General features: G+C 41.5%; 1 protein-coding gene across 1 annotated transcript in view; it reads left to right on the top strand.

Annotated features, from left to right (window-relative positions):
* The window catches only part of LOC118790297 (protocadherin-15-like), a 205,604-nt gene that overhangs the window by 145,056 nt on the left and 43,417 nt on the right, over nt 1-17,131 (top strand). The window contains 4 exon segments of the mRNA XM_036547202.1: nt 513-641; nt 4,366-4,671; nt 6,275-6,499; nt 10,207-10,323. Of these exon segments, the coding sequence (XP_036403095.1) occupies nt 513-641; nt 4,366-4,671; nt 6,275-6,499; nt 10,207-10,323 (777 nt within the window).

Raw genomic sequence — 17,131 nt, 5'->3', positions numbered from 1 at the left:
CATTTGTCAAAAGACTCTTCATACAGTTTAACTGTGAATGCAAATGAAATATAATGTGGGATGCTAATTCATCAACAGAGTAGATTTGTTCTGTAAAAGCCATAGCTGGTGCTGCAAGTCAAGCTGAACCAATTAATTTCATCAATTTCATTTTTAAAGCTACATGCTGGTGTGGATTTATGGCTTCAGTTCAGCAATTTATCAGTTAGTTATTTACTTTCGCTCAACATACGGGGGCTTAAATTCAATAACTTTGGCAACTTATTTCAATATTGCACGCAGTCAAACACAGCAGAGTGCATGCGCGAACATGCTGACACACACACACACACACACACACACACACACACACAAATGTGCATACATACACAGACATGAGCACATACAAACACACACACACACACACACACACACACACACACACACACAGACCTTTCTTTTTCACATTATTTCTTAATAAATTTCATATTTCAATAAAACTCATATCTTTGTTGGTGCATTCTGCTTTCCAGACCTCAACAACCACCGTGGACATAGTGGTCACTGATGTCAATGACAATGACCCCACCTTTGACACGCTCCTGCCTAAGAACTTCACCGTCCAAGAGGAGGAGGCCAACGTGTTCGTGGGTCAGGTGAAGGTATGTTATCCCCCCCGATGTGGCTGATGACTGTACCTGACACAGTACTGCACCTCTGCCTACTTTTCTGTTTATAATTTTCCAATTAAGTAAAATCCATTTGAATAATTTGTCACCCCAAGGGACACCCCGTAATGAGCAGCTTTGTTCGGCTCTGGTGAGCTGCTAGGAGTTTTAATTAGTGCTTTAAATTAATAGGGCTCAAGTTTGTTGTAGGAATAAAGAGAGGATAATGCATCAGGAGAGCATCTTACAGCAACTGTGTGATGACCCAAACCTCTTCCTGTGTGCAGTTTGCAACATTATGATGACATCTGCCTGAGTGTTTACCACTATGAGAAGTTGCCGGAACTTGACTTGATTTGAAAAGAAATGTATTTTAGAATATAATCCTGATATCATCTACTGTGAGACTGTTGATCCACAGGACACTCAACAAGATGACAATCAACGTTCAGCTACTGAAGGGTTTATGTAGGAGCTGCTGATAAAACAAAACAGACACCTGTCTGCCTGAGACCTTGATGAGCTTAGAGATTGGGAGCTAAAAACACGGTACAATTTTATGAATGAAGAATGAAGCTGTCGCCACCTGAGTGTATCCCAGTGGAGTCAGATGTTAACTGATTGCACACCACAACGTAGACTCTGTTTATTTCAGTTTAACTCAATTTAACTCTAACTTTCAGGGACAAGTAAGGGTCAAGTTGTCCATGCTAACCTGGACAGTTACACTTGTTTATAAGTCGTTTTCCCAAATGTCAGAACTTGTCTTAACACTTCTACGAGCATCTCCATATATCTGGAACAGAGACATAAGGCCCTTGGATCTCTCTGCTGAGACCATTCTACAAGAGTGGAAATGACGCAAGTTGATAATTTTTCCTGCACTGTACTGGTTAAGAGAACTGCATTGAATAATGTTTGAATTCATTTAAAACACAGACAAACTTTTAGAACCTTACGTTTTCAGGTTTATGGGGTGTTACATTGCCCCAGTATAATAAGAACTTCCTGCATGTCTGAGAACCCACCTTGATGAATTGGATGGATGGATGGATTTTAATAACAATTTCTTTCTGTCTGTTTTCCAAAATGACTTTTTGTCACCAAACACCCATGGTTTGCACATTCAGCCAAGGAAATGTATGTGTGTGTCTCGATGCCTGTCTGTAAGCATCTGGGGGGAGTGGGATGCAGGAAATGCAGCCCAATAGTTTCTCTTCATTTTATCAGTTGTTTTCATCTTCTGAGCCTTGTGGGTCATGAAATCGGATGTATTATTGTGCAATCATTCCCAGCATTTCTGCCCACTTCACATAGGACTGTTACATTGTAAATCAGAAAATCACAATGAATGACAAAACCTTCAGTCAGGTGATACTGTATTTACCCTCTTGCACTGAACCCTGATACACTACACAGATGTCAGGCCTTTGGCTGCATGCTTTTCCACACGAACCGTGTTGTTGTTCATTGTTATTTGTGCCGTGATTTGAGTGCCGTCAGTAATTTTAGTAACAACCTGTGCTGTACTCTACCCTATCTCAGGGAAAGCATTTGGTCGAATGCACCAAACAATCATAAATGAGTCATAAATTCTAATTCCCATTAAATGGTCCCAGGAAAAATTAAAAGTCATTTAAAGCTCTGATTGTTATGTGAAGACCCAATTAAAAATTAAGCTGAGCCAGTGAATATTTTCAGAAAAATACTATAGATGCACCTAAACTGCCTTGGATATTATAGTTAGCAGACAGTGTATTCATCCTTGCATTCTGCACACTGGGTTTACAATGTAATGCAGTGATGGGGGATAAAAGTCTTTGCATTTTAGTCAGTAGAGTGCACAATATGCCTGCTAAATGGAAAGCATATTAAACAGTGTTGTTTGCTAAACTTTATCAATATTATCATATCAACTTACTAGCTTCTAGGCTCCGATCTCCAGCTTGTGCTTTTTGATTCAACCTAAACATGACCAGTAGAGCATTTATGATATTGGGCCATAGGACAAGCCACCAGAAATCGCTTTTTTTCAGACTATTGTAGCATGGCCTTTCACAGCAGGGGTAATTAAGCCCCACCAGTCCCCAGGCCGACCACTATGTCTCACAGCGAGGAAATTTGTGCTTTTTTTCTTATTAACCGTTTTAATTAACTTTTAATTGATCTCTGAGAAGATGAATGCTTTCATTACTGTCTCCTGTTTCCTTTGGTGCCTGATAAAAATTGCCCTCGAATGTTGCAGCCTCTGCATTGCAGAATTTGTTTACCTTGTTTACTTTTTGTGTGTTCTAAGCCCAGTTCCCCCTCAAAGTATTGGACAGAGATCAATGCTCTTGGCTGATACAGAGGGCACCAGAGGGGTTCTCACAGTGTAGCGATTTCCAATCCACTTGTTTGTCTATCCCCTACCTGTGAATATTACACATCGGCCACATTAAAAGTGTTCAACATATATAACAGCACTGTGCGGCAGTGTAGCATAGTGGTAAGGAGCAGGAGTCATAACCAAAAGGTTGCCAGTTTGATTCCCCACTGGGGCACTGCTGCTGTACCCTTGGGCAAGGTATTTAACCCAGAATTACGTGATTAAATATCCAGCTGTATAAATTGGTAACATGTTAAAAAAACAATGTAACCTATGTAAGTCACTCTAGATAAGAGCATCTGGTAATGCCAATAATGTAAACAATAATGAATGTTTTTCTGTAACTGACACATTTCACATCTTAGGTCACATACTGTATGGCCTTCATAGAAACTGTTTCTCAGAATTCATTTCAGTATTTTCATTTTGATTGCTAAGAGACACTGTGCTGTTGTACATAATGAGCTAGCTTTATTCCCTTCCCAGAGGGGGGATTAATGTCAGGGTACAGACAATGACCCTGGATTCTAAACTTGCTCTAACTTTATATCGTTCTAATGGAGTGACTCACCTTGGTCAAGCGTCCCTGGACTACCCTGTTGTCTCCGTTTTAAGGGGATAGGAGTCAGAGAGGGGAAGGGACTCCCTCCACCCCCAAGGTCTAATTAGGCAGGAACATGTGACTGAACTTCTGAAAATGTTAAAACGGTGTGAAAACACAGGGCTCGCATGCTGATGAGCTCTCATATTCAAGAGGGAATTGGGATTTATTGTGCATCTCTGCTCTACCCTAAAGCAATATATCAATTTACATTCCTCTTTTCTATCATTCTTGGCATTTTCTGCCAGAGAGAGAATTAAGCCTGGGCTCTGATGACACAGTTCAACATTAAAGGGAATTCCTCCCTTGAGTTAATGAACCACAGAGATTCAGGCTAAGAGTGTTGTTCAGGGCTCTTGACCTTTTGAACCAGGAAATGACGTGATTCAACAAGTACAGATCTCAATACAATACAGTACTGAACTTTAAAAGTCACTAACTCACATAAACAGTATATAATCCTTTTGCTGTGACCTAATAATGCTGTAACAGTCCAATAAATCTGAAATCCAGAGGAGCTAAACTTCATAGATGGGGAATAAAAACTATAAATAGTACTGCAAAGGAGAGTAGATGTCCTACAGCACTTCAGCTGTTTACTTTTTGACTTGCGTGTTTTGCTCTGTCTGGGGGAATCTTTCTGTGGAGTGTATGCATTTGTGGGTGTTTGTCTGAGTGTGTGTGTGTGTGCATATGTACTTACATATATGCATACATGTGTAATTATCTGCTTTTTGGTCTGGGTTTAGGCCACCGATCCAGATGCAGGAGCTAACGGACAGGTCCAATACAGATTAGTGAACCACCCCGAGCTGTTCAGAATTTACAGCAATGGCAGCATCTACACAGCTGTGCGTCTGGACCGCGAGACCAGGAGTGAGTACAGTCTGATCGTGGAGGCCTCGGACGGCGCCGTGGACCGCCGTCACACCACCATCACGCTGGCCATCAAAGTGCTGGACATCAACGACAACAGCCCGGTCTTCTCCCAGGCCTCCTACACCGTTAATGTTCCAGAGAACAGCCCAGCGGGGACAGTCATTCTGCAGCTGAGTGTAAGATACAGCCCTACGCTCTATGCATGTATACTGACACACTGAGTCCTACAGCCCTACACGCTGTCCAAGTGTACTGACAGACTGAGCACCGCACCCTGCACTCTGTCCATATGTACTGACACACTGAGTGCTACAGCATGCAGTCTGTCTTTGTGCAGTAAGCTGATACTCTGAGTACTAAAGCCCAACACTCCCTCCATGGGGGTAGTTTATGTTCAGCCTTGATATAAATGGGTAGTAGCACAATGTAATCTCATTTGGACTTTAAATGCATCTCTAAAAGAAAAGCAAATAATTCTATCAGGCAGCTGGGCATCTCGCAGTATATTTAGGGGTTTTCTTCTCATTGACACTGAGAAATACTGAATTACACTCTGAGAATAATAAAATCTGGACTTGAACGCAACCGTTATCCTACAGGGCAATAGAGAGCAGATCATTCTCTCTGCATGTAATGATGAGCTTTGAGTGCACAGAGAAAGCACATACTGCATGTCAATATGGTTATACTAACTCTGCGTTCATTTTACAGACATCTCCATTCCATGCAAACTGGACATTGCTTTAAAAGGCACCATCATATTGTCAAATGTTATACCAAGGCTGTCCTCTCAGGATGCGTGCCACATTTCCCTCTGATGTTTGCACAAAGGCTAGCATATTGGCATGGAAAGGAAGATCAGGGGTGATAATTGCCATCATATTCTCGGGTGACATTTAAAGGCGAGCAACACCAGTCACGTGTCAGCGTGGCCTCTCTCCTCTAATCTCCCAGTGGCTGGTGACACAGGAGCGAAAATGGCTCAGCTGGGCAGAGGTGGCAGGCTGATGATCTGATCTTGTCTGCACTTGGGCGGGAGCTCAAGGGGTTTATCGGTGTTGTACGAGGCAATTCCCCCCTACGCATTCCGCATCAAAGACGAGCTCCTGAAAGACTTTCACGCCGACAGATTGCCCTGACATGAGGGCTTCAGTTTTTTATTCACATTCAGCTGCAATCAGGGTAACATTTCTGTTCAGTACGGGCATGGCGGCGTGGGAGGACGTTGTGTGTGAAGAGGCTGTGGGTGGGGAAACTCTGTATACAGGATGTAGAGTGAACTGCTTATCAGGACACTGTGTTGGGGGGATGCTCTGTTTGTACAGAATGCATGTGAAAATACTTAGAGTGGTAATATAATGCCCCAGGGTCCCTTATATATGGATATGCTGTTTTTGAAGAGGCTTTGTGGGAAGGCTCTTTGTAGGGATTCAGGTTGTGCAGTCTTAACAGTATATGGGGACACTGTACAGGGGGATGCTGTGTGTGGGAACACTAAGGGTGTCATAATAGGATTCCACAGATCCCTGATTCCACAGATATTGGGAGGCACTGTGTATGGAGGGCTGTACTCTCACAATAATGAACTTGTCCGTGTATCATACAACGGTCATTAGCAGTGCAGTTGGAAGTACCATCCCTCCGTATTGATCTGAATAAATCATTTTTGTTTGTATAGTCTTTCAGGTGGTAACAAAGACTTAATTTGTCTAATGTGTGTGTGTGTGTGTGTGTGTGTGTCTGTGGGTGTGTTGATGTGTGCTTCTGTGTTTTTCCTAGGCTAAAGATGCTGACCTTGACTCCAGCGTCACCTACCGCATCAGAACTGATGAAGCCAGGCAGATGTTTGCCATAAACCGCACGACGGGCCAGCTGTCCGTGATCCAGGCACTGGACTTCGAGGTCCTCTCCGCCACTGGGGCGACATACACCTTCGTGGTGGAGGCCCTGGATGGTAGTGGGGTTATGCCCCCTGGACTGGCCACTGTCACGGTCAGGATTACGGTATGTCACCTCACCTTGCTGCTCCTGCGACAGCCACTCTGATTCATTTCTATCAAAGCGCACCTGGCAGTGGAAACCACAGAAGCAAGCCTTTGATTTTTTTTTTTTTTTTCAACAGTGTTTACTCTTCTACCTTTTTGTCATGTTAACGTGACACAGATGCTGCTCAGAATGAATTATACTTACTCCTGCTCTGTTTTCAGTTCAAAGGAACACTTGACTCGTCCGATTTATGTTGCGTTATAGTGCCTTTTTTAGCGTGAATGAATCATTAACTTTTTGCCAGGATCAAGGGTTGTCTCATGCAGCTTTGTGCAGGGAAATGCTATGTCAGCATCTTAAGGTGGAATTTTATAGTGAGGAAGGAAATTCAGATTGACCAAGCAGCTCAAAATGCCACTGCCAGCTTGCCTGTTTGGTGGTATAATATAGGATATGTGCTAGTGATGTATGATAGGATTATTAAATATGTATAGGTTTTATGCATTTTACCTTATCCATTACTAGTCGAGAGAGGGGCTGCCTTTACCTTCTGTTAAGGACATCCTTTGTTGGAGATTGTAGTGCTTTTTAAGGGTATTGTTTGAGAGTACAAGACCGAGTCATGACGTTTTCCTATCTTGTTTTGATATACAAGATATGAATTCATCCCAGTCTGCTAGCTTCATTTCGTGATGATTTATGTGGAGACTCAAGAGATCTTTTCATTTCCTTGCATAACCCTTGAGGCTTTGATATAATGATTTGTGTTTTCTCTTGTTGTTTTGTTTTGTTTTGTTTTTTTTCATAAAGCCTCATGGCAGTATTGTTGACTTGTTTTCAGCAGTATGGAGTTAAACCCACAAATGTTTTTGTGTGTTTTCTCAAAATCTCAAGCACACTTTGAATCTGTATTTATTTATTAAGAGGAAGAGTTCTGATTTCAGACCAGGTTTAAATAGACAGAACAGAACACTAAATATAAAGTTATATAAAGGCTGCTCTGAACAACAGATCCAACTCCAAGTCCAAGAAAATAATTCTTATGTGGGTCATAAAATGCAACCTTGGGTAAATAATAAACATGGTTAAAAGCAGAAAACCAGTGATAAAGGTGTGAGTGATGCCTTGCTCCTTCATGTGTACCCCAGTTGAGACTAACTATCAGATGAGGCCAACAATTTAGTCAGCTGTTGACCTGTAGTAGGCAACTGCTAAATGGTGAAAGTTCACAACCTGTTGAAGCTACCTTGTTACTTGACGTAACATGCCAGCTACCTGTAACTGTTAAGATGACCTACTTAGATCAATTCCTTCTTGACCATGGAACCTTTAATCTCAGATGAAACCTTGCTTGTGGCCTATTAGAACTAAGCAACCAGAGTTTCAGGACAGCCAAGATAACATCAAAAACCTCTGTTCAGCTGAAAAAAACACCCTGTGTTGGCTAAAATGATAGTTCCCATCCATTCTGTTTGATCCCATATAATCATGTCTATTTAACCCTTAGAGATACATGCAGTATATTAGAGTATTATCCTTCATGTGTTATCAAAACAGTATTAATGGCTTTGAAGAATCCCATACTGATATCATGGTTTAAAAGAAATGTTCTCCCATGATAAAGCAGAACAAAATCCATGTAAGCATTACAGGACTTAGGTTTATTTCATTAAAATTACAGTTAGGTCTCCCTCCCATTCAGATACATTGGTTATTTGCTCTGCCAAGTCTGTTTTTTGTGCAAAATGTCAGATCATGTTCACCTGCACAAACACAGTATTGAAATGCAACTCGTCTCCAGACAGAAGTAATGATTACACCCTGTAATTAACTTGCTGCAGTGTGAACCATGAATGATTCCTCTCTCTGAATGAGAACTTTGTCATTTGCCTTCTGTCTCATCTTAAATGACAAGCCCTTTGTGTGGAAACAAGGCCTTCCACTGATGGACGTTTATCATTTTTTAGATGATATCTTTGACGACGTGCAACTGTGTGTCATAATAAGTGGGAAAAATAAAACATACTAATCGGTTTGTATTGCCATTCTCATTTGAGGCCAGTACCCACACCAGCTGTTCAGTACCAATGTGGCATTAAAAAGTAGTGGGCCATGCTGCCCTCTAGAATGTTGGAGCTTGATTGAAAACTTCAGAGGCAACCAAAGTTTGGCTTGATTTTAGTCTGAACGGCAACAAAACAGAGGTCGTGCTTAGTATTTTTATATCTCTACCCACTTAGTGGTATTTTTGGAAGCAGGCTGGTGTTTTAAGATATCTCAATATATACCCATGCAATTTATTATTCTTAACATGTTCATAAGGATATTTATGTTCCATTTTAAGTGAATGAGAGTGGAAAAATATAGCCCAATTTACTGTGATTCACTGTGTCTTTTTGTCTTCAGGAGGATTTGTGTGAGCCACAGAACATTGTGTCTGGGGTTTCACGTAGCAATGAATGAATAAATGCTTGCCTTTCCCTGCATATTATTGAAAATAAGAGTAACTCAGGGTGCCAACATGCATGGCAAGCTGTAGATTCTGAAGAAAAAAAATCAGCTTTGGAAGGAAAAACAGCGTGGGCTCGGGTAGATGGATCTTGCCTCTGGCCAGTATTTTTGTGTTTCGAAGGTGACAAGCCCAGTCATCTAACGTATGTGGAGCATGTGTTGGTGAGACAGTGACCATGACAAATGGCCAGTTCATAATGAGCTATTGTGAAAACATGGATACAGGAGGATTTGAGTAGGAATTCATTTGAACAGTAATACTGCTTAGGACATTATGTTAATAACATGCATTTAGTGATGTTTTGGTCTGTGTTGCCACCTCTGAGAGCAAATGCCACAGTTTCTGGAAAAACCACCCGTTTTGCACTTTTATGCATTGCTAAGTAACGGCATATGCCTTTCATTTCAGCTCAGCATCACAATGAACTTTTATTCATGTACCCCACAGTGGATGAAGACAGGGTTTCTTGTTAAAAGTGGATGATAAAGTCACAGTAGCCTTCAGGGCCTAATTGTGGATATTTGGACACTTCTGTAGGAGTGAGAACGGCTGTGTGTTTCTCTGTTCTCCTCCACACTTCTACTACACTGGCTCCATCTCTGCCAGACAATGACGCCTGTGGATGTGCAAATAACTAGCACCAGTCCTTTACGCTGTGCCTTCATGATACCCAGTTATGTTTTTTGTATGTGGTGCAATGAAAACTTTAATGAGCAAGATCATCCAAGGCCATTATTGAAGAACGTCTCAGAGTGAGGATAAGTGTCGGTCAACATGTAATGCATGAGAATTGAAATGCCCTCTTATGTTTGCCCTATCATGTTTGCTTAATGCTTCATGCAGTTCTTTAAATGTTGCCCTGTCCTCAGAGCCGAAAGTCAGAACTACATTGTAGGTGGAAGGTGTCATTGTATTGGCATTCCATCCCAGGTGGGAGAGCTTCATGAAGAATTAAGATAAAATAGGCTCTAGTCCTTGACTTGGCTGTGGTTTCCTTGTGCCATTGAAAAGTATTCTTTATGTTTCAAAACATATATATCATGGTCTTCAAGTGTGTGTTTTTTTTACACACATTGCACACCACTAGGTGTGTTAGAGTGGGTGCAAATGTGTTTGGTCCCACATTTTCTGGGATCAATCAAAAGTCTTCTTTTATGAATGTGCGATCCGGGTTTGATGCTGGCACTGAACTGTTTCATTGTGTCTTTCGCAGGACATGAACGATTACTCTCCAGTGTTCAGCCAGGCTCTGTACAGAGGGGTGGTGGCACCCAATGCGGAAAAAGGGAGCCTCATCACCACTGTGTTTGCTGAGGATCAGGACCCACCTGTGAGTAGAGATGACACCTTTGAGGTCACAAACAGGAGGCTAGCAGAGTGTTCCCTTTCCTGAATTTCTTGACAAGGATAAATCTTGAATAAATCACTGTTTAAATCACCTAGGGCTCCGATCAGGGACCACCTAAGCAACCTGTATCCCTGTCCCGCTCGCTTTGTGCAGAATTCTAAATCTGAAGCAGGGTAGGATTCATTATCTCCACAAAAAAAGATATAGATCCATTAGAAAAAATCACTGGAAAGAATTTAGGAAACATTAAGACTGCTTGCTTGCTACCCTTTATGCACAACTAAGATGGCCATAATCTGTTTTTGGCCAAGAGGCAGAAAGTGCCATACATGTGGTTACAATGAACAACTGTGGCATTTGTCTGAATATGATGAGACCAGTGGTAATACATTAGGGGCAGTGGATCATCTTTGATGATGTAATGTGGCAGGGAAATTAAGATGGAGAAGCAAAAGAACAAGGAAAAAAAGATAAGGAAGAAAATGAAACTAGTCCAAGCAAGGGCATACACTGTATGGCCATATGAGACTGTATACAAATTTTGTATGTGGAAACGAGATTGTGTGGTTCAGACATTAATGTTTGTCTCAGCTCAGGGTGTATTCTGTGGTTTTTTCTTTAGGAGACCCCAGAAAGGGCCAACCGGTACAGTAACCTTTAGTATTGTGTAGGAATGGGGTATGCCATACTAACCTGCGCATATAGTACCTGTCACCCCAATATTTCTTATTTGATTTGTTTTGTATGTGGGGAAGTTTTAGATTGTTGTAAGAACTTTGTGTAGATTTAATAGCATGACTTTGTAGCAGATGTACCATAAACTTGCTTCTATTAATTTTGATTTTGGGACGAAACATACCTGAAATAGACCAGCCATGTTTCCAGCTTGTTTTCATTATAGCTAAACAATATAATTTTTGTCTCGTGTCATCAGTCATTGGCTGATTGTAGCAGCTGATCAATAGATTAATTGGAATTCTCCCCAAGGTGATATCATATGTACTCCGTGTCTGTGAATTAATTTGATGGATATGGCTGGGTAGCTTTATAGCTGAAGAACTGTTTGAAATTGCATAGTACAGTGCAGAGAGTTGATGCCCTGTAACTTTCAGAAACGATTTTACCATTATCAGTTAGGCATCTTGGGGTATGAAAATTCATTCTTGCATTTATGATAGACTGCTGTATCTTTAATGAAACGTAGTGTATGTTTACTGTCTGTCGATGAAGCAAGGCGAAATGGCAGAAGTAACAGAGTGCGAATAATGATGTTTTTTCTCAGTGTGCCACTTTTCTTTCAGTCACTGCACTGCTGCAACACCAAGACAATGTGGGTCATGCAGCCATTTTATATGTGTCTGTCCGTGAGGCAGTGGTCTGATTTGTGTGGTGTTGTTTTGGCGGCTGATGTATTAGAGTTGTAAAACGGTTTATTCATTGCTGCTGTTTTTAAAGGATTACAAAGCAATTGATTCTTATGCATAGCCATGGGGAGATTTCAGGGCTGTACACAGAGTTATATACACTTTCTCACACACACACACACACACACACACACACACACACAAACAGACTCGTAGGTCTCCTGGGCTTGGTTTTATATGCAGGTCTAGCCAGTGAGGTGAAACACTGAAATCATTTTGCATGAGTGAGCAGTTGAGCCCGGCACCACATCTTCCCTCAGATGTAAGTGAAGCAGGTTTGACTTGACTACACCGGTATGTTCTCAGGCTGAGCTATAAGCAGGGCCTTTGGTTTACTGTGATGCCAGATCACAGACAGAACTACCAAACTCAGCTGCGGAGATGGAATTTTCATATTCCATATTTTCATATTCAAAAATGCTGTAAAAAAAAAAAAAAGAAACCAGCCTAATTTCAGAGTATAATATGGCATTTTAAAAATAAATAAATAAAAAAATAGTGGTCAGATTTGAGGGCTCCTGTGGCCTGTTGCGTGATACCTTGCCTGACTCAAACTCCCCAGGTCCCCTGCTGCCCCTTTTGTGGCCTAGCGCTGTGGTAATCATGACTTTAGACAGAGCCAGCACAGGCCGTCCCAGTGGTAGGGCGGGAGATATTTAGAAGGCTGCAACCCGGGCCCCAGAGCTGTGTGCCGTTAGAGCGCTCCTAGATGGGTCCCCGTCTGCGGGAGACCAGCAGGCTTGTTTTGACAAATGGACCGCTCACACCCTCTGGAGATCTCCCGGGGGCGCCCGGACTCGGTTTGAAGTGATTTGTGTCGAGCGAAACCGCCAACGTCAAGGTTAACAAGCGGAAACAGACCGGCTCCAAATACCACACGTTTGTTTTCAAGGTCATGCACAGAGCTTTGACTGCTCGGCTAAGGCTAGCTGTAAAAATGTCAGGGTAAGATTAGTGTCCACTTACCCATTATTGTGTTCACAGTATAGGTGGATGTAAAGAAAGATCTGTGTGGGTGACCGAGTGTAATATGTGCGTGAAAGAAGGCTGCGTTTATGTGTTATCCACCCACTTTAGAACTGCATAGACACAGCTAATCACCTAGAGTAGTGAAGTTTACTGGCTATGTCTAGACATGTCCAGTCCTGTAGACCTACTGAATCACTCAACACAAACCCTGACCAATCCTGAGTGGTCAGTTTGTAAACCCAAGTAGTCGAGGGTTGGGATCCCTTTTAAAATATGCTTTGTCCTCAACGGTGCTTGTTAAAATGTCAGTTTTGACATTCACTGTACAGTGTATTGCCATGGAGACTGAGGGCATTGAATCGTGAGAGCCTTTGAGATGGAAAAGAGGAAAAGTCCTCTTTTGCTGTTCTCTGGCTAATTAAATTCTGAGGGTGTTTTCCATTGTCCATGAAAGATCCTCAAGTGCACCAGGCAGTAGGTTTTTCCCAGCTGCAGAAATAGTTCATTAGCGTACAGGTGCTTCGAGCTATTGAATTAATTACAATTATGAATACTGTACATACACCTAATATGTTTAACACCATCATAGTCTATTATTATCAATCTCATAATTATCCTGGCCATTTTGAGCAACAATAGAGAGGGCTGTTTACTCATGAGAGAATGGTAATTGCTCTCTGTTTGGCTTTCAGTATCAGCTCAATTATTGCTCCAGTTTTCATCTAGCCTAATAATGTTTTAAAGGTGATACGCAATTAGCGTGGTCGTGTAAAGTGGCGGTACAGTCAGATGTAATTATAAATTAAGTCACGGTGTGAAACAACGTGCACTTGAGGGATGGACTGTGTCCCCTCTGCAAACCTGATTTTAGATGAGTGGCTGTGTAATAAAGTGTTGGAATGGCGTTGGGGAGTTCTTTCGAGAGCCAGCTGAATGTTGGAGATTGTCCCTCGCCCACTCCGTACCCGCCTGTTCATGCTGCCAACCAGAGAGGGCAGCAGAGAGGCTGTCGATGTTCGCTGTTGGAAGAACCAAAAAGTGAGCATTCTGTTTCACCAGGAGCTGTCATAAAGATGTACATGGTGTTTTAATTTATTATTTATTGTGAAATGATGATATGTAAAGTATTCATAATTATATGCAGTACTATACTGCAGTGCTGGTGATGGCTGATGGCACATGATATAAAACATGCATAACATCATTTTTCATTTAATAAGGCTATTTTTCAGTCTCTACAGACATCACAAATTGCAGTTTTCATACTGCAGTGTAGCTGGTAATGAATTTAAACAAGAAATACATGGATGAAGAGCGATTTATGATGTTCTTGGTGTAATGTAAATTAAACACTGCTAGTTTGGTATATGACAAGCAGCTGAGGAAACCATCTTAGGACAGAGTTAATGTGATCACATTTTATTTTTGATCTGGATCTTTTCTGTAGCATTTTGTCGAGGGTATGCCAGATGCAGCCGAAGCTACCTGAGGTGTTAGGAGGTAGTAAGGTGTTGCGGTAAACCAGCTCAATTTGTCTTTCTTTTAGAAACAAAAATTGGAATGTGGCTGTCTTAAAATGTGAATGTAATGTGTAAAATGTGAACCTCAGAAACATCCAAATCAGACTTACTCATCCAAGTCTTATATGTTGATCTTTGAAATAGCCCTTTCACAATTAAGACTAATTATTTCATCTAATTGCCTTGGATTTTAGCACTCAATTTTCGCCATGTTAAGGCACATTAAGATTCAAGGCAATCGGTCCTTTTGTTTGGTTACTGGGTGACTGACGTGATCCTGGATGGAAAAATTTGCATTAAACTTAGATACTTTGTTACCAATTCTTCATGTCTGTATGACACGTTCTCAGCTTTGTGACAAGCAGTGAGTTGTCTTATTTTATGTCACATGCAGCTGTGTGCCATCAGATATCATGTAAGAATGATATCTCTGAGCATCACCTATCATTTGGCTCTACATGGCAGCATCTGCTCTCTCATTAATCCTCTCAACTATTGGTTTATTCATAAGCTGTCCTCATTTATTTCAAACTTAGCAGATTCAAAATCATCCAAAAAATGGGCACCAGACAAGTATTGTTTCACTGCAGCTGATTTCTTTTCATGTTCAGATATTGAAACAGTATGTTTCTTTCCTTATTTTGCATTTATATATAGTCAGTGAAAGCCTGTCAGAAACAGTGTAGACCTAGATATTCAAGTAAAGTTCCAGCAGTATTCAAATAACTTTTTCTAGTTTGTTGAAATGTTTGACTCCAGGACAATTCCTTCTATTGTAAAGGATTCCATGTATGTCTTTTTTCATGAATATTCAAGTAAAAGTTAAAGGAAAATGAGATAAATACGTACAATATTCTCTTTCTAGCTGAAAAATGTTTAGAGATTTTTTTATACTGTAGAGAAATCTCACAATCTCTTCGTGGATGTATGTCTATCTGTCTCTTCCTGTCGTGAAGCTCTGATTTTTTGGACTTCACACCAAAGCCTCCTGAATCAGGGAGCATTTGCTGAGAGTTTTATGCTGCTGGAAGATGGGTTTTTCGAGCCGGCGTCTCCAGGGGCATCTTTCCTTGCAGCCTCTAAATTATCTCTGTATTATCTCTTCCCACCTGGTGACACTGTACGCCCTGGGCGGTCGCAGCCTTAGGCCCTCTGAAACTAGGAACTGCCGCAGGAGTGCCAACCTATTCACTCTAAAAAGATAAATAGATTTACTAAGCATGATGTCAGTTCCATGGAGTGTCAGCTTAAAAAAAAAGTCAAAAAGCTTAGGCCATCTTTTGCCAAATCTGCAAATGTACCATTTGAGCATTTGCATTCATAGCCAGATGGAATGAAGCAGATTTATACTGTTTTGAATTTAATTTTACCAGTGCCTATCTTGTTTCATCAAGGACCATCCATTCCTATGCATTCAGAGTGGGGTTGCCAAAATTATATTCTGATACCATTTTTGTTTTTCATCTGATTAGCAGACAGACTTGTGTATAATAACTTACATATCTTTTAGTTTTGTCATAAAGTGTAGTCAGACATTTATAGATACATACAGTAAACGGTATGTATGTACAGTGCATGCTGTATACATGTACGTTTTTCATTTGGCAGACAAAATTACCCAGAACAGCTTACAAAAAGTGCATTCAATAGGGTTTGGCAAGTAGCCACATAGATACTGAGTGATTTGTGCCATCCTTGAAGTATAGTGCCATTATGGGAAACATTGCCACAAAGGAAATAAGAGTAGTCATAAGGTGCATAATCTCTGGTTATTGCTGCCAATTTTCCAGCACCAGGTTTGTACCTGTGCTGCTAAAATGTGTTTACCACTGTGCTTCTGTGGCTACAAAAGCCTGAAGTGCCATCAGGCTTTTATTTTTAATCTTTAAACCACCATTAGTTTTACAGCTAGCTCTTTTACCAGAGTGTGAGGAGAGCGAAGGGTCATAGTTTAGGGAGCGGAAAAATGGACAGCGGTCCTGCTGCTCTGAGAGTTTTGAGGAGCTCTTTCCGCCACTCTCTGCCAGGGTAAAGAAAGGGCTTGAACTAGACAACCCATTCAGGAAGGGACTACTAGACCAAAGTAAGAGGGCAGGGTAATCTGACATGAGTATAAGGTGTGTTTGTAGATTTTAAATATGAGGGAGCCATTTTTGATACTGCTCAGAAGGCTAGAAAGAGAGTTTTGAATTTTATCTGCACCAGAGCAGATAGAGACATGAGGAGAGGTTGCTGGTTTGTAGATCAGTCAGGGGCAGCTGCACTCTCAGTCAGCCAGAGATGTCTGCTAGCTGGGTGTCAAGCCAGAAGAGAGTTGCAGTGCTCATGCCTGGAGAGCAAGATGGCTTGGACCAAGAGTTCTGATTTCAAAGACTCCCTGAAAATAGACCAGGGTTCCCAGTTTTTGGAGCCTGGTCTGTAACAGTTGAGCAGGAGGAATCCGGATGCAGAGATCACACAAAAACACAGATGGATTATAAAAGACAAAGAATCTTTCTTAGTGACTAGAAACAACCAAACTTAGGGCACAGGAAAGCACACAGGGCAGGGTAGCTCAAGACTGATCTCTGAACAAAGACACAGGCAGGGCTTATATAGAACAAAAAACACATGACTAGACTAACTACACACAGATGAAAAACATTTAACTAATTTGGGCAAGGCACAGACAGGAAGAAGGGCCCTCTGGCGGAAGATCAGGCAAGCAGCAGGCAACAGGACCTGAAAGGCAGTTACGAGGGAGCGTGCTGGTTGTTGTGGGTAGAGATCTCTGAAACCCTGACTGACATGCGCTCACTGGCTTTTGCCGAGTCTGAATCAGAAAGGGGGACTGTGTGCTTCAGGAGGGTGGGGCATGTGGAGAAAGTGCAGGGAGAC

The sequence above is a fragment of the Megalops cyprinoides genome, chromosome 15 (assembly GCF_013368585.1).
Source record: "Megalops cyprinoides isolate fMegCyp1 chromosome 15, fMegCyp1.pri, whole genome shotgun sequence".
NCBI classification, from domain to species: Eukaryota; Metazoa; Chordata; class Actinopteri; order Elopiformes; family Megalopidae; genus Megalops; species Megalops cyprinoides.
This window is presented reverse-complemented; position numbering and strand designations above follow the sequence as displayed.